The sequence below is a fragment of the Camarhynchus parvulus genome, chromosome 6 (assembly GCF_901933205.1).
Source record: "Camarhynchus parvulus chromosome 6, STF_HiC, whole genome shotgun sequence".
In the NCBI taxonomy this organism is placed as follows: domain Eukaryota; kingdom Metazoa; phylum Chordata; class Aves; order Passeriformes; family Thraupidae; genus Camarhynchus; species Camarhynchus parvulus.
This window is the reverse complement of record NC_044576.1, coordinates 26237129-26261276: the sequence shown is the minus strand read 5'-3', so window position 1 is coordinate 26261276 and position 24148 is coordinate 26237129. Positions and strand designations below refer to the sequence as shown.

At 40.0% G+C, this 24148-nt stretch overlaps 1 protein-coding gene across 5 annotated transcripts in view; it reads left to right on the top strand.

Moving 5' to 3' along the window:
- The window catches only part of GPAM (glycerol-3-phosphate acyltransferase, mitochondrial), a 30224-nt gene extending 14132 nt beyond the window's left edge, over window positions 1–16092 (top strand). For 4 of the 5 annotated variants that reach the window (XM_030951439.1, XM_030951438.1, XM_030951441.1 and 1 more), the window contains exons 10-22: window positions 673–772; window positions 1502–1714; window positions 2094–2207; window positions 4153–4238; window positions 5189–5304; window positions 6091–6161; window positions 7281–7545; window positions 8049–8191; window positions 9563–9640; window positions 10393–10533; window positions 11269–11458; window positions 11568–11626; window positions 12800–16092. In XM_030951439.1, coding sequence (XP_030807299.1) covers window positions 673–772; window positions 1502–1714; window positions 2094–2207; window positions 4153–4238; window positions 5189–5304; window positions 6091–6161; window positions 7281–7545; window positions 8049–8191; window positions 9563–9640; window positions 10393–10533; window positions 11269–11458; window positions 11568–11626; window positions 12800–12916 — 1693 coding nt within the window. In that variant the 3' untranslated portion in view covers window positions 12917–16092. The remainder of the gene's footprint in view (window positions 1–672; window positions 773–1501; window positions 1715–2093; window positions 2208–4152; window positions 4239–5188; window positions 5305–6090; window positions 6162–7280; window positions 7546–8048; window positions 8192–9562; window positions 9641–10392; window positions 10534–11268; window positions 11459–11567; window positions 11627–12799) is intronic. The other variant, XM_030951442.1, reaches the window with a different exon arrangement.
- Window positions 16093–24148: the final 8056 nt, after the last annotated feature.

Genomic DNA, 24148 nt, shown 5'->3' with positions numbered 1-24148 from the left:
ACATTACTTTAGGCCCTGGGCACCCCGAGTTCTGCAGCATTCAGCAGGCCCATGATCCACACATAGTATCCTGTCTGCAGAAGGGTGTACTCCTCTTCGGTCTTTTGAGCCAGTAAAGGATTTTGTTTCAAGAAAACAACCCTATTCATCATTGCTTCTGTCAAGCAGAAGGGATATCCTCATGAGAACTTCTTGCTACACTGTGAGATAAATGCAGGACCATGCAGGTGGTGTAATTGCTGGTGCCAAGTGGGAGCTGCCTGCAGATTGCTCTGTTAAAATCAGCTGTGTGAGCTGATTCTGCAGCTGAGGGGAGTGTGCGTCACACCACGGGCATACAGGCTGTGCAGTCTGTACAGCACAGCATGGACTGGAGCCAGCTCAGGTGAACTCTTACATGGGTCACCAGCATCTCAGTGTGCAAGAATCTCCTGGTCAGTGACCTGTCAGAGCAGTGAAGTGAAGCAAGACAGTGCAAAGAAGCCTGTTCATAGGTGAAATAGAGAAATATTTGTACAGTCCCATCATGTGCAAGTAGTGTAATACTTTAAGTTTAGTCTTTAAGAATTTCAGTAATTTGAATCCCTGTTGTGGGCAAGAAATTATTTGTTGGAGATGTAGTAGTTTCCTGCAAGCTGAAATCAATGAGTATAATCCTTCTTTGGTGTGTAGCACATTGATCCGCAAGCTGGGAGGATTTTTCATTCGTCGGAAGTTGGATCAGAACCCTGACGGTCGCAAGGATTTCCTGTACAGAGCTTTGCTCTATGTGGTGTGTATTTCTTGTCTTTCTTTCTGTAGGTAGCATTTCACTTGGGTGGCAAGTGGGAAAAGTGGCTTCCATCACTCTGGAGATGCATTTATTGCTTTAAATTTGTCTTAAGTTTTATGCTGTAAAAGGGGATTCATTTTTGTACGAAGGTTTGAATTTATAGAATAAAGAAAACTGCATGCTCAGCTCTTTTGAGGATGAGCAGATAGCCACCTTGCATAATCCTTATTAAAGAATGTGGAATTAATGCTCTCTGAGTTAACTTATGCTTGTTTCACTGATGTCTTTTGTTGTGAAGCATCTCTACACTGATTCACTTAGCACAATGAAAGTCTCTGTTCGTGATGGGTTGATGTAATCCTTTGTGCCATTCAGTGTAGTAGCTGTATTTGCATCTTGGAAGATGGGATGTGCTGGGGAACCAGAAGGAAAGATGAATGTGAATCAACTGCATCAACCATTGCTAGAGATGCTTTTTGAACAAATGTCATTATACTGCTTGTATATTCATGCAAATTCAGTTGCACATAGGTCTGGGCTTGTGTCAGGCATAAATTACTGGGGTTTTTTCCCACAAGTACTCATGCCAAGTCATGATCTTTCATTGCTTTTAAAAGGAAATGGTTGCCAACAATACACCTGAAATATAATTGTATGTTATTATATATATATGCATGCCAGTATCATTAGATACTTATTTTTTCTCTTTTCCAATCTTTTTGTATTCAGCACATAGAAGAACTGTTGAGACAGCAGCAGTTTCTAGAAATATTCTTGGAAGGCACGCGGTCTCGAAGTGGAAAGACATCTGGAGCTAGAGCAGGTCTTCTGTCGGTGGTGGTGGATGCTCTCTTCTCAAATGCTACTCCTGATGTCCTAATTATACCTGTGGGAATCTCCTATGATCGCATAATTGAAGGTCACTATAACAGTGAGCAGCTGGTAAGAGCAATCAAACAACTTGTTTTGGCTAGGGGATTTTCTGCTGATGTGCAGGAAAACGTGTTACGTAGTTAAAGGTTCTGCTAGTCTTCTGTTCATGGACTCAGGGTTCCAGTTGAGCCATGAATCACAAAATGTCTCTGACAGGGGATGCTGAGGTACAGGTGACACACTTCTAAATGCAAATTCATGACATGACAAGTAATATGTTCCAGGGGATATCTACAGAGAAAAATAGTTCTCTAGATGTACTTGAAGTTATAAGGTGTGTCAAAAGCTTTGGGCTTGCTTTGTCTGCTGTTGCATGCATTTTAATTTTACACATAACCTTTTAATTGCAAAGTGGAAGGAAAGCAAAACAACCACCTATGTTTTCTAGGGCAAGCCTAAGAAGAATGAAAGTCTTTGGAGTATAGCTAGAGGAGTCTTCAGAATGCTGCGGAAGAATTATGGGTGTGTCAGAGTAGATTTTGCACAACCATTTTCCTTAAGAGTAAGTTCGGCACCTTGAAGGTCTTTTTGAAAGTTTGACATTTTTGGTGTTTCAATAGGGGGGGACATTTATTTCGATTTTCTCATTGTGGGTTAACGTCACTAACATTATCTGCTGCAGTCTATTCTGGCAGAACAAAAGTATCCCTGTTTCTGATGAGTGTTTGAGTCTTTGAACACATCTGTATTAAGCTGAAATAGTCTCAGAGTTGATATATTAGTTTTGAAACAGTCTTAAGTATTCTTACTGATGGGGTTATTTGTTTAACAAGCGATCTTTAAAATGATCCTTATACTATCTAGTAATTCTTTACATGGTAGAGACATTTGGAGTTGAAGGAAGCTGAATACTTTTTTCCAGTTGAATTTAATGACATCTGCAATGGTTGAGGAAGGGCATTTATCTCTCTGGATTTTTAAAATTGCTAAGCAAATTAGTAGCTATAAAAGTGTCATGAGTAATATATCATGAAAATCTGTGTATTCTTTGAAAGTCATCATTCATTATTAGTTCACAACTGTTATGTACAGCACTTTACTGTATACTGTTCTATAGTTTCTCAGGGAATGGGGTATTGTGGCAGTATCTGTCTTTACTCTAAATTTTCTCAGATCTCTTTGCAGAATCTGCTGGTACTAATCTCCATTTCACTAATCTGTATTCTGCCACAGTATACCTTATTTTTAGTGTGACTTTAATAAGATTAAGCACTGCAACAGCAACTTACTAGAACATTATTCAAATTAATTAGGTGTTCTTCTTTCTGCCCTACTTCTCTCAGAAAAAGCAGTAGGGTTGGAGAGCTTTGGAGGGTTCAGTTACCACAGCATGAAATTATTGTGACCGGCTGCACTGCATTATAATTAGTGCAGTAGGGAAAGATACTAATTCACTTCCAAAGGAGAAGGCTTGGGCTATTCTTGGTAGGGAGTTAACAACTCTTCTTGGATCAGTGTAAGGAAAAGTGGGTTATCTGCCCTCTTAATCTAGTAAAATGCTAATCACTCTGTACCTTCCCAGCAGCCTCTGACAGGTCTCATTTGTACCTGTGTTCCTTATTGTGCCTTAGAATGGTGATAAATGACAAAAATCCTTAAAGTGTGCCTTGGCTCACATTTGCAGAAGTGTAATTGTAGTTGTGTCACTGCAGGTTTTTCTAAAGCACGTGAGCTTTGAGGGTTAATTTTGGGCATCTGCAGTTCTATGAGCACAGGCTTGGAAGCAGAAGAGTGTGTGAAAGAGGCTGTGGAAGTCTTTTAAGCAGCTTTCCTGGGAGGGAGCTGTTTTCCTGACCAGCAGGTTAAGTGGCTCTTTAGTTTCCCATTCTTTACAGAAACTGAGGGAACACAGTGTCCTGAAAACAGAATAGTGTAAATTTTAACCTATAAGGAGAGGAGTTAGGCTTTTGAGAAATTTGGGATTCAGGAATTCCAAGCATGCAGTACCCTGCCTGCTTCCTGGGGGGTTTAGTTTTTGTCTTGCAACTGGAGTTTTGTACAGCAGTGTTTCCCTCTCTCATGGTGTTTGAGGAAGGCAGGAGTAAGCAATAATTACAGTCTCCATGCTGGTTCTAAATGGGTGCTAGGTTTTGTTCTCATTCATGTTAATGAGCCAGTTCTCATTAATTTAATCGTGGAACTCATCTCAAAGGAGTTGTTCACAGCAGGGTGCTGACAGAGGTTATGTGTTGTTTTAATTGCAAGTTTTTTTATGAAGTACAGATTCCTTGCTGTGGGAAGTCTACTTTTTGCATAAAATAAAGTCAAAAGTGAATAAGCTGTTGAAAACTTTTAATATCTCTGACCTTATTACTGCTTTTTTAGTGTGAGCTATTTTTAATCAGTTATATTTTTGAATAATTGCCTTTTTCCTGTAACAGCATTATCAGTTGAATGCAAGAATAAGGTGGAAAAAGTACAAAAAATAATGAGCCTTTTTTTAACAGGAATATGTAAACAGCCAAAGCCAAAAACCTGTGCCTGCTCCTTTTTCTTTGGAACAAGCTTTGTTACCAGCTATACTTCCATCAAGGTAGAGATTTTTTTGGGGTGGTGTTGAAAGGGAGGACAGGCTGGGATTTGTTTGTTTGTTTATCTTAGTGTTCTGCATTACATTCCAAGCAGTGCTTGAACTCCCCATGGATAATGTAATTGTTTATAGAAAAGTGCAAAACTTAGGCAATTCTAACTGCAATTTATTATAAGAGTTACATTCTTCCTGATGAGCTCTGTTCAAATAAATTCAGGTAGACTTTTCCCCTTTTTTTGTCTTTTTTTAGTAACCTCTGTTGATTTGTTTATAAATTTTATGCAATAATTTAGGGGGGAAAATGCCATGCTTATGGAAAAGTAAAGGATTTGTTTTTAAACCTCACAAACATTTCACAAGGTTTTTGGAATAATTCCAAAGCAAATAGGACCTGTGAGAGAGTACTCCTTGTTTTCAAGGAGGTGACTGTCAGAACACTGCTCAAGGGTTAGTTCTGCATTTGTTACATAGATAGACATTTTAGCTGGTTTTTTTAGGAGTTGTACAAACCTATGGGGGCAAAGTTATACAAACCTGGTGGGGGCAAAGTCAGTCCTGTACCTTTAGAAAGCTGTAAGTCCATACAAAAGACCATTTCTAGTTTGTAGAGAAGCTGGACTCTGTCTTTCAGGCAAATTTGTTTTTTTTACTGTTGTCCATATTCGTTGAAGAAAAAAGAGCAATTGGTGTTACAGCAAAGTCATGAGTAGCCATAGAAGAAGCTTGCAATTTTTCTTCTGGTAGTCTTATCATGGATTGTTGTGCAGTGCAAAGAAATAATCAGGAAAAGTTGGTAGAGCTTTTTGCTGGTAACATTTTCTGCCCTTACCAGACTGTAGTGGTATTTTGTGCTGTAGTTCAGTTAAGTGTACATTAAAAAAAATCAGTTTATATTATTTTACATTTTGATCAGAATCCAAAGGTCATCATGTTAATTTTTATTCTGTATCCAGACCTAATGATACTGTGGATGAAGGTGCAGAAGCCTCTCTGCCCAACTCCAGGGATATCACCAGTGAACCCTTCAGAAGAGAGCTGATATCCAACTTGGCTGAGCACATTCTGTTCAGTAAGTGTTGAAGAGGATCACCACCACAGAATCATAGGGTGATGAGGATAGGAAGGGACCTTAAAGATCATCTCATTTCAGCCCTCCTGCCATGGGCAGTGACACCTTCCACTGGAGCAGGTTGCTGTCAGCTGCCTGTTTGGTTTTGCTGACAGCATGAATTTCTGTGTGGTAATCTCTCACTTCCTTATTGTCTCCATCCAGGTGATCATTTCATGGTTTACATAATGTTGACAATTGTCCATCCTTTGTCTCCCTCCATTCTCTTCAAAGTTTAATAAACTGTTTTCCTGATCAATTAGAAGATTTTTTATTATTTTTGTTGGACTCGTACGCTAAACTTTCTGTACTTCGAAGTGCTTGATTGTCATATTGATGCACTCATTGCTTGTCTCTTCATGTAAGGATCTATTGGAGAGTCTTAATGGCATTATTTAAGATCATACATGAACTCATCTAGCTGCATGGACCAGTGTTGCCAGGTTTTACAGGTTATGTGATGTATGCTTCAGTCAGTAGGTCTATGGCTTGTGGTACCAGAGATACACAGGAAGCAGTGCTTACCTTAGTAAATATTTAAGCTTTATTTGGCCTTCTTGGTCCAAGTTACTTTGATTACTTTAATATTGTCTCTAGATACACATAATACACTTTGTATTTTATTCAGTGGGTACAGTTCTGTGCCCACATCCATGTGACTATTTTTTAAATAGTGGGTATTCTTTCATTTGTAATGGTGTTTGGAATGTCTCAGATGCTCAACGAGTTTATCTTGTTCACCTCTAGCTGCTGACAAGTCCTGTGCTGTGATGTCTACCCACATTGTTGCCTGTTTGTTGCTGTACAGACACAGGCAGGTAAGGCTTCTGTGTTGCTTAAATAGCCAAACATTGCTTTGGCCTTGTTAACTTATTTAAAAAAAAAAAAAGTATAGATTTTACTATTGCATGATACTGATTAAAAAAAGAAAGATGCATTTAAATTAAAGTGGATTTCAGGTAGTCTGAGTGCTGATATTTGAGTTAGCAGTGGGTGCTTGAACACAAGCCATTATTGATGGGATGATAATAAATGCTCATGTGGAAATAGATCTTTGTAATTCAAAATGTTATCCTTTTTTTAAAGATTACATGGCTTTCATTTATTGTATTAGGGTTGGTTTTTAGATCTCAAAATACATTCACTACTGAATACTCTAGAAACTGTTCTATTAATTTCCAAACTGATTTTACTGTTCCTCAATACTAAAGTAATCTATCACAATAGCAGAATGAAACTAATGTTTACCTGAAGTCTTGTGCATGAAAGTTTGAAGAATTTTTTTTTCCTCCTACAAGTTTGTTTTGTATTTTTTCTAAAAGTCCTTCAAGTCTGAAGATTTTATTGCTCGTAAATTGAGAACAAATGGAAAAATATTGGTCACTTGTATGATCCTGCTTGTGGAGGAAGTGTTACCATTCTCATCAGTCTAGTCTTTCAAATTTCCTAAAATAGTGGAATCAAATAAGCATTTTATAATGTGATCTGCCTCCATCTTGAGAGAAAACAAGAAGAGGAGGTGCCTGAGGAAAGTCTTTTCCTCATGTTCCACACCAGTTGTTCCATTCTGTTAAGTGCAATATTCCCAACTAATTAATCATTCACTTAAAAGCATAGGTAATGGAATCATGATGCTTCTAACATGATATTGAGGTATTCAGGTCTCTGCAGGCTGTGAAATAAACCAAGAAGTAAAGAAAAACCTTGCATTCCTAAATAGTTCCATGGCGGTAAAATATATAATTGCATGTAATTCAAAACATGTGGAACTACTTCATCAAAACCTCAGTGAAAATCAGTTTTTCTGATACAACTGTTGTGCTTTGGATTATTGGCAGTTAGTGTATTGTGTTTGATATATACCTGATTATGTGGTTTACTGATAGATTCCTGTGCAAAAAAATTGTTTAACTCTGTGATTCTGTGTTTATTTGTAGGGAACTGATCTTTCCAGACTGGTAGAAGATTTCTTCTCTATGAAGGAGGAGGTCCTAGCCCGTGACTTTGACTTGGGATTTTCAGGGAACTCAGATGATGTTGTCATGCATGCCATCCACTTGTTGGGGAACTGTGTAAATATCACGAACACAAGCAGAAACAATGAGTTCTTCGTCACTCCCAGCATCACAATACCTGCTGTCTTTGAGCTCAACTTCTACAGCAATGGAATACTTCATGTATTCATTAAAGAGGCTGTTATTGGTATGTTTTGGGGTTTATCAGGGAAAGACTTGCTTGTAACCCTTGAAGTCAGAGTATCTGCAGAAAAATCCCCATCAGCTTCTCATGTTATTTACCTTAATACAAATTTTCACTTCCTGTTTCAGCTCATGTTTACCCTAACAAACAATTTTAAAGCAAACTTGTATTTTGTTTGAGGAACGTTTCCATTCTTTTTTCCCCTCATCCTTTATCTTTATTGGAAGTATTTGTGTACTGGTCACTGCCATAGGCAAGGCATTATCAGAGTTCTGAGCCAACATGGCAAAACCTGTGTTTTGGTGAGCAGTATTTTAATGAGATTTTGTTTTGATCTGACATTACTGGACACAAAATAGTGGTTAAGTCTGTCTTTATTCTTGAATGGCATGGGTAATATTTGACTGCTTTTAGCCCTAGAAGTGGATGAAACAGAAGTTTGATGTTTCCTTTGCCATAAAGCTCTTTGGAAAATTAAACTTTGCCTGTGTTTGTTTCTGCTCCAGCCTGCAGTCTTCACGCGATTCAGAGCAGGAGGTACAGAAATGGTACCAGTGGTGCTTCTCCCAGTTTAATCAGTCAAGAGCACCTGGTCAGAAAAGCTGCCAGCTTGTGCTACTTGCTTTCCAATGAATTCACTGTGTCTTTGGTAAGTAATTGCATTAATTGTCCAGTTTTTGTTCTGCTTGTTACTTTAAAATTACAGGATGCTTTCTACAAGTGTCACAGCTCTGGTCTGTTCACTGTCAGTTCAGTGTGATGGTGATGGGTATCAGTGGCTGTCACACACTGTCACACACTGAGTGCCACCTACTGCTACTGCCAGTGCTGAAGTGGGAGATGCTGGGCTGGGCCTGGGACATTTCTGCTGTGCTTTAGGCCTTTCCTGAGCAAGGCAGCATTAAGAAGCCCACCTTGTGTTGTGGGAAGCTAAGAGAGCAGCTTCTCTAACATATTATGTATCATTCCTGTCATTAGCTCATCACTGTACACTGTCCACTGTCACTAGCTGTATTTGCATTCTGCCCAAACTATTTATTAATTTATTTTCTTACCTGAAGAATCAAAAGTCGTTGTGAGTACCCAGCTCATGTGAGTTTGCACAGGTGATTGAAATTGTGTTGGAAGTAAGGCTCCACATTCTAAAGATATCCCTTATTTGCACAGGAGTGCAGTTCTCATGTTGTGCCACACCTGGTCTTTAGTGGAAATTTTAAACATGGCCTGACTTCAGTTTTTGTTGTTACAAAACACTGACGAGAGTTGATGTTATCTCACTTTTCAGAAACTGCATACTTCCAATTTTAAGTGCTAGATGTTATTTTTTCTTCTGTGTAGAAGTTACTTAAAATTCTAGAGATTCTTCAATTAGTTCTTACATTTGTACTCATATTTGACTTGTGCATTTTTACAGAAGCATAAGCCAAATTTAGTGTTTTTGTCTAGGTAATAATGTTAGCTCATATACTGGAGTTCTTCAGTAGTATTATCCTTCTGCTTTCAGAATTAATAATTGATTAATATTTTTTAACTAAGAAAATATTTCCTAAATTATTATGAGTTACGTAAAAGAAGTTGGGGTTTTTTATTCCGTTTCAAAACACATAAGAGAATTTCTTGGAAGTGTAGTTTCCTTTAAATTCCAAATAGATCACTGTTATGAGTTTCAATAATTTTAACTTTACGATGATTTTATTCCAGAACTGTTAACAAACTCAGATTTGCTTAGGGGCTATTAAAAAGAGAGAATATTTAATGTGGCTTTCTACCAGTGGTAAGGCATTTTGGAAAAAATCTTGGACATGTTTTAAATATCCTATTTCGCTATAATTTTTTTTTAATGTCTGCCAGGATAAACACAAAAGTGGTGCAGTGGGATTATGCTGATAAAAGTTTAACAGCTTGCATATAAGAAATAATACTGCTATATCTAAAACATTCATACTGAACAGGGAATAATGTTGCTGTAATGGGTGTAATGGATGTGACTTTTTCACTGCATTCCTTTTATGTTGTGCAGCCTTGCCAGGTGATTTATCAAGTTTGCCACGAGTCTGTGGAAAGGCTGATCCAGTATGGCATTCTCCTGGTGGCTGAGGTAAAGTGGCAGAGATGCTATAGGATGGTGTACTGTACTATGGGTGGTTTATGCTCCTTAGTTGTGAAACTTGTTCCAAGTATATGTTGTTACTGAAAGCTTGTACAACGTGCCCAGGACTGAGACTGCTTCACTCCTCTGTTCCTAAGTGTCAGACAGTTGGGTACAGTCAGCCTGTGGTGCTTCATGGCTCTTTGTGTAATTTCATTTTACCAGTAAGGCTACTAAGGAAAACACCTATTTTTGTAGTATCTTCAAACTTGGGTTTTATTTTATTATTGCAGCTCTTTCAAATGTAGCATAGCTACATGGATTTTTTACTTTCCACTCTGCAGGAGTCAGGAGTTCAGACCTTTTGTCATTCTTTAATTCCTTTGCATTGATCTCAGAATTACTGTAAAACTCCTCAGCTTGCAGTTTCAGGGCTGTAGGGTGCAGTTTGCCAGAGGTGCACAGTGCAAAGAAAACCTTAGGAGTGGAGGCAGCTGATTCAGCATATATTTGCTTCATAAACTTTTTGTGCACAGTAAACAAACCTTGGCACCCAGGAAGAAGCAAGAAAAAAACCCAGTCTTTTTCACCAAATGTCTCTTCTCTCTCCTTTTCTCAGTGCTGCCTATAATTGAGTCTCACCTGCATCCATTAAATGGTGGTTAATAAATGCATTAAGTCAGATGAGATTATAAAATAAACCTATTGCTTGCCTGGATTTGGAGTTTTACCTATTTACCACCTTGTTTTTGAAATTTAAGCAGGATGATCAGGAGGATATTAGCCCAAGTCTTACAGAACAGCAGTGGAATAAAAAACTCCCTGAGCCATTATCTTGGAGAAGTGATGAGGAAGATGAAGACAGTGATTTTGGAGAGGAGCAGAGAGATTGCTACCTGAAGGTAGTATTTTCCTTGTAATGTTGAACCCTCTTGTGAGAGTTATAAATTACTTTGCTTATTCAGGACAGGTACTGATAAGTTTTTTGGTGGGTGGGTTTTTGTTGGTTTGCAATGTTAGTATTTTTGTACAGTCCATTTGTCTCCTTCACATGAGGAAAATAGCTAAAGAAACATAAACAGTCTTTACAGGGAGGTGGAGGAGCAAAGGGTTAGAGTCCTGAAAACTGATAAAGACTCAAGTACCTTGGGTTTATTCTTTACATGCAGCCTAAAAGAGGCACATCCAGCTGGTATTTATGTTCAGCCTGTGTTTCACTTCATAGATTGCTTATGTTGATTTTAGATATATTACTAGTTTTCTCAGAGCTGACTCAAACACCTTAGGATATCTTGTTAAAACATGAAAACTTCTGTCTGTCTCTGTGAATGTAGGGCAGCCCTGCTGTTGGCTGCAGAACAGCATGATGTCTTTAATTTTATCTTGGGAAAATAGTAATACCCTGGAGGAGGAAAAAATAGCGTTGGTCTGTGATGTTCAGTGCCTGTTTGTCCCTTGTGATAAACCTCTTTTTTCTGCTATGTTCCCATTTTGTGCTGTGCCCCTACACTTATTTTTGTACAGGTTTTTGTTCTTTTGTTTTCATTTTGGTTGCTGTTTCAACATGTTAATGCCTTACAGGTCATTTCTGGTTTCCACTGGTCTCTGTCACTGAAGCTTTTGTTGCCTTTTCTTAGGTGAGCCAGTCTCAAGAGCACCAGCAGTACATCACTTTCCTGCAGAGGTTACTGGGACCACTACTGGAGGCATACAGCTCTGCTGTCATCTTTGTGCACAATTTTAGTGGTCCTGTTTTAGAGTCTGAATATATTCAGAAGCTACACAGGCACTTAATAAGCAGGACAGAGAGGAATGTTGCTGTGTATGGTATGTTAAACTGGTTTTGGGACTGGCTTTGATTCATTCTGTTCTTTCTACCACAAGGTAGCCCTAACTGAATTTCAGTTTGTTTATCTCTGGATTTTCTCTCTTGCAGCTGAGAGTGCTACCTACAGTCATGTGAAAAATGCAGTGAAAGTCTTCAAGGAAATTGGAGTAAGTGTTTGGTGCTCAGAGCTGGGGACTGTTGAGTTTCATTTCAATAATGAGTACAATTTGGACATTTCATGGAATCTGTTCAGTGTCATTTTAAAATCAGTGATTGTATCCATGGAAGTGTATTGTGGATTTGGAGCCTTTTGGTTTCCTTTAGGCTAAGGGCTGTAACAGAGACCACCAGCTGCAGAACAGGGCACTTCTTGCCCCTGGGAAGGTCTGTCTGGATGGATGGGTGACTAGACATTTTTATTCACAGCAAATGAAGTTCTTCTGTTCTACTCTGTGTCCTATTGAACAATATTGAAAGGCTGAGAGCATGTTCTGTGCTCAGTAACAGCTAAATTTAATTTTGAAGTCTACTTAAATCTTTAAAAAAACATTAGTTATTGAATTATGGCTTAGCAGTGATTGATGCTGCAGAAGAACCATCCTTATACACCTTCAGTGTTCACCATGAGGTTACAGGTCTTCTTTAAGATATTCAGTATTGTACTTTACTACTAGTATTTCAAATCATAAATCACCCATCTAGATTTTGCAAGTGAATTGTTTTTCTTTCATCAGACTGGCATGGATTCCTGAATGCCACATAAGATACAGCATTATAATTTGGGAAGTATTGACATTTAGGCAAAATGTTGCTGGGTGTGGGTTTTGAAGTTTTTGCCTTTAAATTCTAATGTATTGAATAATCCAACAATAGTTGGCCAAGTAAAGCTATCTTTCTGTAGACTGAATAGCTGTGAGGAAAGCACATACTGAATCCATCATTTTCCAACAGCAAGATGAACTAGAATGAGAAGTGGAACTAGATAGTGTTTGCTGAGCATCTTTTACAGCACAGCATCTGAATTCTTGTTTTTACAGTACTTCCACTTTCAATCAGATGCCTTTGATTGGTTGTTTTGTCCCTCACTGTTAAGATTTGGCTGTTTATCACATGCTGTATTTATTTCTCAATTTCTTTTCTTCCATAACCCCTGAAGGGCTTCAACCTTGAGTGAATTATAATAATACCTCAAGGCATTGCCATCTAAGCCTTTAAGAAATGAAAAGGAAGAAGTCTTGTAAATGAGGGAAAACATAGTATAGACCATAACATTTTAATCTCAGAAGAAAGAAGATTCCTTTAACAGGGTGATGCTTACATATGTTCATGCTGTGCTTCAGGTTTTCAAGCAGACTCAGCAGAGGAAAGACACCATTTTGGAACTTGGCACTACGTTCCTACCTCAGAGCAACAGGCAGAAACTGCTGGAATTCGTCATGAGCTTCATGGTGTTATAGACCACATACAGCACCTTTGTCCAGGGACACGCGGACAGGTTTTGAGACTGTGGCAAAGCCTGGGGACATTTGCTAATCCTTCAAACTGTAAGGTGCCGCTGTCTGGGTAAGGCCTTCTCTGACTTGAACTACTGGAAGACAAGTGCCTTCTTTCGTGTGCATTTATGGGTTTCTTACAGTCCCAGTCCTGTTGTAATACGGCTGTACTCAGATGACACTTTCGATACAAGCAATTTAACATATTGCAAAAAATAAGATAAATTATTAGACTTAGATGTAAAAAAAATTTTATCAGTGTTACATTTTAAATAAACTTTTAAAGACTGTAACAGATGCACAAGTACACATATTGGTGTTCTGTAGCTAACCCTGAGATCTTGAGTTTAGTGGCAACACAGCTTATGGCTTAACCAAGTAACTTTCATTCCAATTCAGTTTTATTGTTTTAATAAATGGCTCAAAAATTTTCCTTAGGCAAGCTATATATTTCATGGATAAAGCCATAGTTTTTCATAAGTGTTAACATAAATGCCAACATTCTAATGAAAATTACAGGTACAGACACCTGAGAATAGTGATCATGTAGCAGGTGATTGTGAGAAATGTCAGCAGGCACACCTTGCACTATTAAAACTGTGTAGTGCAGTGGTAAATTGCACTAATCACTGCTGTCAGGAAGAATGTGAGTAGTGTTCTTGCATTTGTTATGGCATCTGTCATTCAGCCAGATGAGTCAGGAGACAGTTGCCTGAATGTGAATATCTTGTAAAATCTTAGATTATTATTTAATTGAAAAAAAAACCTAATAAGTTCAGGGTTTATTTTTTGTTTTGTTTTGGGTTGGTTTTTTTAATTAATAGGATGTCAGATTTTTTTTAAGTGGAGTAAAGTCTTGATTTGGTGAAATAAGTTTTAATTTTGACCTTAAAAATTTCAGCAATAATTTTGTCAGTTCTTTGGAAACAAGTGTTCATATTATATTCTGTTGAGCAGACCTAAATTGGTATGAAGTAGTACCTCTAGAAACACAGAAATATAAACAATGTACTTTAGACTGTGATCTAGCTGACTTACAAATAAAATCAATTCACAAGCAAAACTGAATGATGAATAAATTCTGTCCTATGAAACAGGACTCTGGTGTTGCAATTTGATCCTTTTTCATGGAGGACTTGCACTGTAGATTTCATCTTCTCTTCATGTGAGGGCAGATTACATTGCAACCTGTAGTCCTGTATTTTAGTACAGCTGATTTAGCTGAAGCAATAACTTGGTTTGCTTGTGAAATGTGTTTTCCCTCCTTTATGCCTTCTAGGTGAGGGAAATTAAACATTTCCTTTGCTGCATTGCTTTGCTTGATTCTCACATCCTGGCCTTGTGAGCAGAAAATCCCCCAAACTTCATCATGTAATCTCTGTTGCTTAACATAAACATGGAAAATCATACTTGAATCCCAGCACTTGCACTGTTATGCCAGCACAAAACTGATGCAAACAATTAGAGTTTGTGGCCAAGGAGCTTGCATTTGTACTGCACATTTGTCAACAAGAATATTTCTGTAAATTTTTTTATTAAATGCTATTAATATTTGAAAGCTGCAGTTTATTAGCATTATACTGTTAGCACTGTGAGATGCATGTGTTTTGTCACTAAACCAGGTGCTCTACAACACTTAAAGAATTTCTGAACCAAAGCTACATTAATATGGATAAACACTGACCCTTGAGTCGCTTGTGTTCTTATGTCCTTCTGCTGTCTCAGCAGGACTGACTACATCACACATAATTTGTTTTGTGAAGACTACCAGCTGTTTAGAAAACAGTTTAATCTCATACTCACTGATGTGCACTGTTCATCCACCTGATGAATTCTCCATACAATGTTTGTTGCTGATGGCTTCCATTTAATATCAAAAAAAGTCTAGGTGCTTCTGAATAACGAGCTCTCATAGTTTACTGCACTTCAGCAGATCTGAAGTGTACTAACAGCAATGTTTGTACGTAACATTTTTTTTAAAATGAAGCAATATGAAGCAAACAAAACTTGAGTCATTTTATTAAGAATGTTTTGCCAACGGAGGTATTAGTTACCATAAAACCCAGGAGTACTGTGGTCACTGGAGTGTTCTGGCTAGGTGTTGCAACTAAAATAATTTATAGCTTACATTAAAAAAATTAAATAAATCTGGTTAACATAAATCAATGAGTTGGTAATAATGCATGTGAATACACATTAATGGATACTTATGTATGCAGGGGGAGGGCCACCTCTAGAACTGTTTTGGTTTTGTATGAAAAAAAAAACAAACCTGCATGTGATAGATTGGTACTATGAATCATATGCCACTGGAAGCCCTTGCATTCTGCAGCAAGTGTGTATGATGTATACATGTATATATGCTAGTATGTATGTTCTGAAACACGACATCTATGCTTTTCCCTAAAATTAAAGCACAGAATGTAAAATTATCAGGCTGTAACAGTCAAAGAAGACTAAAACCAACACTTGCACTGTATTTACACCTTCAGTGTCTTCTGATTTTATTAACTTTTCATGTTTGCTTTGCTGTTAAAATTCCAGGTCGAGTTGATTTCAGTAAAGTTAACCAGTAAAAGAGAAAGGACTGGCCCTGAATTACCACAACTGCATTTTTAGACTTTATAAAGACTTACATGACTCTCGTCATTCTTATGAGCATAATACTCAGGTGTGCAAACATTTTTGGGCCAGTGTCTTTTCATGCTATGAGAAATTTAACCTCTCCACGTCCATCCTGTAGATGTCCCATTTTTAGAGAGATGGAACTGTGGGATGGCACTCCCCGTGTTCCATGAGCTCACTGCCTGTAGCCTGGGCAGGGCATTGGCTCCGTGCTCTGGGCAGCACAGGGCTGCACTCACCACCTCTGATCAGGAAGCATAGACACACACTTGCATTCAGCTGCCTGCCTGCTCCTCAGAGAAGTGCCCCAAGCACCACGTGGCAGAAGGTTGAGCTGGGAGGTGATGTAAGATACTGTTGTTTTTGTGTTTCTGTGCTGAGAGCCGGGAACTGCTGACTGGAGAATGTTATTACTGTGTTTTACCTGTTATGTGTAATGAGTGTTTGTTGTAGAAGCACAGAGGTGTACTGGAGTCATTTTAATAAATTAAACTGTTTGCTAATATGACATTTAACAAGCTCTTCTAGTGTTCTTTTGATTTATTTTTTGTTGTTGTGTTTTTTTAAAAATAACTCTCTGAGATAATTCATTCAATAATTTTGTTACACTGCAGGTAGTTTCTGAAATTAAACCATTAAAATCCCTCATTGTAGATGTATTTCTACCAGTGTATGAGCTGGTGCAGAGACACTTAAAAAGCAGGTTGAAAGGACATCCCAACTCCTGAGCCAGTGTTTTGTTGCAAAGTGGAGGTGCCATTTTGCCTCTCTGTTCCCCATCCCCACAAGGTTGTTGCACATGGAGTTCTTTTGCAGTTCCTTTCTCCTCGTGGGGGTGTTTGTGTGTTCAGCAGCCTGGGATGGCTCTGATGCTGCAGACTTCCCTTCTTATGGTGACTTCATGCTGACCTGGAGTGCAATAAACACCTGTCAGCAATCGTGACAGCATCTGGCAAATGTGAATTAATTGGAATGGGGCTTTAATAGAATAAAACCTGCACAGATGATCATTACCTAAATTGAGAAGGAGGGATGCTGCTTCACTTGTCATGAAAAAAAAGTTCTAATCAGCTGATTCTGTAAGAGGCCTCTAGCAATGTTCACATGCAAGCAAGGCTCAATTAATTGACAACTCTAGGCTGAAGCAGGAAACTTAGAATTCAATTATTGTCAGTATCTTGAATTAAACCCAATTCTTGTTGGTGATGACCTTATATGTTATTTCTGTAAATGTCTTCCTATTTCTCAGTCTTTTGAAATCCCAAATGTCAGATAAAGCACTTATCTCTAGTTTTTGCTTAATTCAGTTTTTATATAATAAAAGCTTGTCAGGCTTATTTAGAAGCATCATTGCTTTGAGCTCTCTGCTTTGTTCTCTTATGGTACGTTGTGTTTTGAGTAGCCCTGTGTTTTCAAGGTAAGATCCACATTGATCTGAGCTGCTGCTTGAAAGATTTTCTTTTCAGTCTTTATTTATAGATGTTCCTTGTGTTTTGCACTGCTGGGCAAGAATTATTGTCCTTATTTATTCTCCTGTAAGTCGGCCAACCTGTTAATGTAATTATCCAGAAGGTATTATCATAGTTGATGCCATCTTTAGAATAAGGGACTTTCTGTCTTTTCTGAAGAAACATGTAGGAAATGTTCATCACTGTGTGTTGTGCCAGAGTTCAGGCCTGAGAGACCATAAACCCCAAAAACATTTTCAGCTTTCATCTGTCATAAAGCACTGGCAGTTAGAGAAACAAAAGCTATTTAATTAATTGCTGAGTAACCATTAGTTATATAAATCTATGTGCATGTAATTATGCAGTGCAAAATTACAGTAAAAGACACATAGCATAATTGCTGTGTGTAATTTGCATGAAAAGGTTGTTCTCCAGCACAGTAATTATGTTGGTTTTTAAGCTGATAGTATTTGCAATGTTTTCCAGAGTGACAGTCCCTGAGATGTGAGGAAACCCAGATATGGAGATCAGATGATATAAATTAAATATTCACTGAACACATGCATGGCCTTAGACACATCACTTCTGATGCTGTTTTCTATTTTCATCAGGAAGTAATTTGAGGAACTACATGTGTACAGGTACAAAGTAGATTTTTTCCTCTCCTTGAAGCACAAGTCAGAATGAAAGAGTTTTGGAGTTGAAGGATTACTATTAGAAGTGGACACAATTTTAGATCTGTTCTGAGTCTGGTCTGTTCAGTATCTTCATTAATGACCTTGGGAATGGAAGAGAATTTGCTCTTTACACTTGTAGGCAATAAGAGCTGGGAGAGCCAGGTAGTCCAGTGGAGGACATCATGATCCCAGGGATAATGATATGTTTTGGAAAGATCTGAAGGCAAAAAGAAGAAAGCCATTCCAGCCAGGGAAGTACAGTGCATTACATCTGAGAAAGGACTAGCTGATGTACAGGCACAGGAGAGGAAATAAACCAGCTGTGTAGCAATTCTTTGGAGAAAACTCCAATTTACTGACAGACCACAAGCAGAAAGTGACTTAGAAGGGTCCTGCTGCCGTGGAAAGGGCAGATGTCATTTAATGATACCCTTACTCCTGCACATGAATGACAAACACAAGGCAAAACTTGGCAGGCCATAAGGTCTCAGCTGGGATACCATATTCTGTTTGAGGAGTTCTGTTTGAAGGATGCTACAGGCAAGATGGAAGGGGAAATAAAGGTTTTCCCTTTCAGCCCCCTATACAGAGAAAAAAAGAATCTGGATTACACCCTGGCTATTGGATAAAAGTAGTGAATTTAGTCTTCAGTTGCACTGAAAATAACCAGGATAGATAATTTAATTTTTTTTTTACTGTGAGCAAAGAGAAGTGCTGAGACAAATGCCTTCCTGGTCTGGGCATCTTTCCTGGGCAAAGTAGAAATGGGTTTGTGCAGAAGCAGTTTGTTCTGGCTGCTTTGGCTGGTGCTCTGGCTGATTCTTTGTGTTTGAGATCAGGAGCAGCTGTAGTATGAATTATACTTCTCGTCCCTGTAATCATTGAGGAGTAAGATATATGAGGGTTTTATTAAGGTTGTTCTGTAAAAATGTTTTCTTAATGTTTCTGCTGGTCAGAAAACAAATGGAGTGCCAGCAGGGAGCAGGCAAGGACTGGGGAAGAAATCAGACATCACATTGTCTTACTGTGTTGTGTGAGCCTTTTCATAGAGAAAGGTGTAGGAGTCTCCTGCCTCAGCCAGTAGTAAAATCCCTGGTGACTGGAAAAGGGGTGAGGAGTCCTGGCCCTGGCATTTCATCTTCCAGAGTGTTCCTGGCAGATAACAATAATAAATTACAAATTAACCCTGTAATCTGTTAACAGTTTACAGTTTAACTCTGGCACTGCTTTGGAAATACTGAAAGCCAAGTGATATTTCCTGAGCTTTGGGTTTACTGCTGGCTTGACTATTGCATTATCTCAGGAGTTCAGGCTCTAGTGATTGTATCTACACAAAGAAAACAACATGTATAAATGCCACAGAACTGACAGTGGCACTCTTTTAATGCATTTTCACTGGAAGAGTTTCCAGGATCCCCCCAAAAGTACATAAGCAGCCTCTTTCAGAGAGCTCTGTGCTGTCTAATTGGTACCTGGGATGGTTTGTTGGCTGCTCACTGTGGCGTGTCTGTAAAACCAGTGTCTCACCTTTGATTTGGTGTCCCTCTTCAGATTAGGCTGAGGAAGGGATGAGGTTTTATTCCCAGTTAAACATTTTGCTTATCTGTGGATGATTTCAGGAGCTCACCTTACAGCTGTGTTAATGTGCAGATTTTTAGATTTAGCTGAAGCCTAATTTTAACCACAGTGTTTAGCTCTTTTAAAATCAGACTTCCTCTTGTCTCTGCAGGATGGAGAAGGCCAATTAAACTACTACCTGTCAGAAGGCAGTAAAAGCCTTTTTCTGTGTTTGTATTTCCCCCTTCATTAAACTAAATTACCATAGTTCACCACCTTTGCCTGCAAATCTCTCACTTTGTCTTGCTGGCTGGCTGGCCATTTATAGCCTCCAATTTCCTTAGTGTATCCTTGAAAAAATGTTTTTTAATTCCCCAAAATAAATCATTGTGTGTAATAAAATGAATGTTCCCTTTCCTAGGAGATGAGGAAGTTTAAACATGTTTTGTGTTTACATTTTTGTAGTCATTAGATGTAATGTGAGTTAATTCTGGTACTGGGTTTTAAAACTCCTGCTTTCTTTCCTCAAACCTGCAGATTCTGTCCCTCTTGCTCCAAAATGTTTCTTCTTGTCCAAGAGTCTAGGAAAGCTTGTTTACACATTAGGAGAATTCCATCCCTTTACCAGCTGTAATCATTAACCCAAGTTGTAGTTCACAGAAGTTTGAAGCAAAGAAGCATGAAAATATTAGAAGCTGGTATTTCTGGGTATACTCCTGAGAGCTGGGAGAGCAAACCAGGGCAGGAGGTTGTGTGTGTGTGTGTCTTTGTCTTTTAGCTGGTTTATATGAAGTTATCCCTTTGTCAATGCAGATGGCAGTAAAAATGAAAAATATTTGAATCAGTGACACATGTAGTTAATTTTCTGAACTAAGTAAATTAAGTACAAATTGGTTATTAATAATTCAAAGAAAAATGCTAGATAAGAAACTGGAGCAGATTTTCTATCACTTTCAACTAAAAGATTAGTCTGAGCACAGCAGTCCAGAGCTTCCTTATCTCTTATTAAAGCCACAATTCTTCATCTATTCGAGAATCAGATCTAAATGATGCAGCAGGCCCGAGATGTTGCTGCTGCAGTTGCCTGCTGTGCTGAGCTGGGCTGCAGATTCAACTAAGCTTAAGGTGGGTTTGTGCAGGAAATTTTGGGTGTGCAGGACCTCCTGGAGGTAACAGTGACACAGTGAGACTCCTGGTCCAACTAGCTCAGGGTGATTTTCTTCAATACAGTCTCTCTTTCTTCAGTTCTCCCTGTTGCTCCTGTGTGTCTGCAGCAATGTCCTCTGTCCTCCCTGGTACACTGATTTCTTTCTCCCAGCTCATTCTCACACAAGGGGTTAACCCAGAGTCTGGCTGCTCACTGCTGTGTAAACAACATAAGAGGGTTTTCTTTAAATTCCCAAAAAAACCACTTTTTCCCCACTGTTTTCCTGCTTTAACATTCAGCTACATTTTCCTGCTGTACTTTAACAAATTGCATCTCAGATCTAGCACAGCTACCATAAAATTAAATAAAACCAGGCTTTCCAAAGGAGATATGTAGCTGCCACGTATGTCCATGAGTAGTAAAAATTCCTGATGGCTGTAAAACAGGATTAAGGATTTTGAATTTTAAACTTTTTTTCTTTAGAGAAGCATTGTCATTTTGCTCACAGCAAAACACGGATGAGCCCAGCTCCATCCCCAGTGTGTCCAGCAGATGGTGGTGGAGCTTCATCTACAGCTGCAGTTCCCTTGGAGGGATCGGGCACCACATTCCCAAACCTCAGTCCCCGGGCTGTCCCTTAGAAACAAAACATCATTTCCTTGGCAGCCAGCTGCAGTATTTGCTGGACATAGGAAGCACTTCATTTGGAGCTGGTTTTATCTGTGGCTGTGATTGATTTTTATAGTCTCAGGAGTCAGGCTGTGTTTGACAAGGTGCACAAACACCACCTTGAAAGACCATATGGAGTTTACTAGTCTTGAAGAAAATGTGAAATTTCACTTTCCGTAGATTACCTTTAACCTTGACTGGTGCAAACACATTTTAAAGGAATAAACTATCCCCCTTTGTTCCCCTCTGACGAGACCAGACTTCTGAGCATGGGTACAAGGTGTTATCACAGTATCACAGCATCTTCACATTATTGCAAAGCATACAAGCACTTGTTGCCCCCCCTTTCCTAGGCCCCTCTTAAAAAACTGCCCTCCATAAAAAGGAGCCCACTGGTTTAACTCAGGTAGGGGAATCTCACTCATGGGGCAAGGAAGAGCTGAGCCCTCTGAGCTCATTGTCCCATTGTGCTTGTCTCTCGCGTACTTCCTTCTCCTTCTGTGCTGTGTTCCTGGGCAGCTGCTTGAGGCCTCACTGGGAGCACAGCTGGATGAAATTCTGCACCTTTATCCCCTCCATCCCTTTGCTTATGGATTATTTTTCAGGCACATCAAAGTCCCAGCTCAGCTCCCTGCGACGCATCTCTGGTCACTGGCAGCATGTTTCTGGATCAGAAACATGGAGCTGGCACCAGGGGAGGAAATGAAGGCAGGATGGGCTCACATGTGTTCCACACTTCAATCAGAGTGTGCTGCCAAGGCACTGTGGTTTGGGAGCTTGGTCCACTGATCCCTTGACTTGATACAGAGCAGGGACAAGATCATTCAAATGTCTGCAGGAAGCAGCTGTAGGCACTGTATGTCAAGAAATAAACCAACTTCCACATTTCCATCTCAGAAGCAGCTCATGCACCTCTCATCTCCTCCTCACGAGGGGTGGGAGCAGCACTGGGATCACACAGCAGCAGGAGGCTGTGGGGACAGGCAGCCACAGCCCAAGGAGCCCTGAGGAGCTCAGGAAGCCTTTCCCGAGGGGCTGGAGGATGTCAGCTCTGCCTATGGGGGCAGAAAGCCCCAGGTTACTTGCTGAATAATGCCACATGCCATTGAATCATCCCACATCAGACAAATCCATGGGCTTGATGATTTCCCTTTTCCAGCACAGCTGAATGGAGATGCAAACACACACACAACACACTCTCTATCATTTTCCTCTGCATGGTGGATGTGACCTGAAAAATAAACACGTTTCTCTGTGGGTTGGGATGTTTCTCTGACTGGTGCTTGTGTTTGCCAGCTGTAGCACATCCCTTCCAGTCTGGTGCCTTTGCTGAGACCCCAACTGCATCTCTTTGGTAGTGCCCTGCAGCAGGGTGGGACTGTTCCCACTCTGCTCCAGCCTCAGTTAAACAGTGTTCCATTTCTCTGCTGGCACCAGGAGCTGTTTGCAAGCGAGGCAGAGGTAGAAACCTGACATCACTGAGAGGCCTCAAGAGCCTCAGTCTGCTCTGATCTGCTTGTGGCTGTGCTTGGCAATTTTAAGGAATGAGGTTCTTCAGACAGCTGGGATGTCTGTCTTCTTTTCCAGACAATTTCCAAGCAACTTGCAGAAGCCTGGGTGCTTGCAGTTGTTTTAAGGAGCTCTCCTGCCACCACAGTGCAGTTCAGCCCTCTCTGGATGCAGCAGGCAGAGGCTGAACTGCCCACCCTGAGCAGCCCCTCAGTGCCCTCGCATCAGCTCCTGCCTGAAGCACCCTGTGCCTGTGGCACGATGGCAAAGGGCTGGGGGAAGATGTCTGGTGGGGTGGCTAGAGAAGACAGAACATGAATTCACAGGAAACAACATTTCATTGGTTTTGCTGTTTGTGCCTTGCCATCCTTTGCAAGTATAAATAGGTTATCCACTTTTTAAAACTCCCTGTGTTAGTGGCTTCTGGGCATTGACTATTTCCCCACAACCCATAGGGGACACAATTGCTGCTGGAAAATGAAGGGGAAAAACGAGTCTTTAATTTGACCTGCAACATCAGAGAATTTGAAAAATTGTGAGTGTTTTTATAGAGCTTTTATATCATCACCCTTTTCAACTGAGCATCCTGGATGCTTTATAAATATTAATTGTCTCATGTGGCTCCTCTGAATTACGCAAAGACAGAATTGCCTCATCCATCAGAAGAGAGGATTCAGAAACTGCTTAACAATTGAGACACCATTAAATGACACCAGTTCAGTGAATAAGAACCTAACACCCACTTGAAACTTCTGGGTAGGAGAAAATGTCAGGCAACTGGACTATATCTTTCCACTCTTGCAAAAAGTAGTGTTGGGGCATGAAAGACTACATGAAGACTTCTCTTCTCTTCTCTTCTCTTCTCTTCTCTTCTCTTCTCTTCTCTTCTCTTCTCTTCTCTTCTCTTCTCTTCTCTTCTCTTCTCTTCTCTTCTCTTCTCTTCTCTTCTCTTCTCTTCTCTTCTCTCTCTCCTCTCTCTCTCCTCTCCCTCCTCTCCTCTCCTCTCCTCTCCTCTCCTCTCCTCTCCTCTCCTCTCCTCCCTCTCCTCTCCCTCTCCTCCCTCCTCTCCTCTCCTCTCCTCTCCTCTCCTCTCCTCTCCTCTCCTCTCCTCCTCTCTCCTCTCCCTCTCCTCTCCTCTCCTCTCCTCTCCTCTCCTCTCCTCCTCTCCTCTCCTCTCCTCTCCTCTCCTCTCCTCTCCTCTCCTCTCCTCTCCTCTCCTCTCCTCTCCTCTCCTCTCCTCTCCTCTCCTCTCCTCTCCTCTCCTCTCCTCTCCTCTCCTCTCCCTTTCTGTCTGTCCTCTTGCTTTGTGGAAAACCTGTCTCCCTGGGTAAACTTCATCTAAGGGCAGGGTTTCAGAAAAGAAGGAACCCAAAGGGAAAATGCTCATAAAATCTTCATCCCTCCTCTCTCTCCTGGACGTTATTGATGGCTGGCAGCAGGAGCTGCTGGAAGAGAGGGCTGCTCCAGGAGGGTGGAGGTGCTGGGGCAGTGCAGGAGTCGAGGGAACTCCATGGAGCAGCGTGGAGCTGGGAGCAGGATGGTGAGGCCAGGCTTGGTGTGTGAA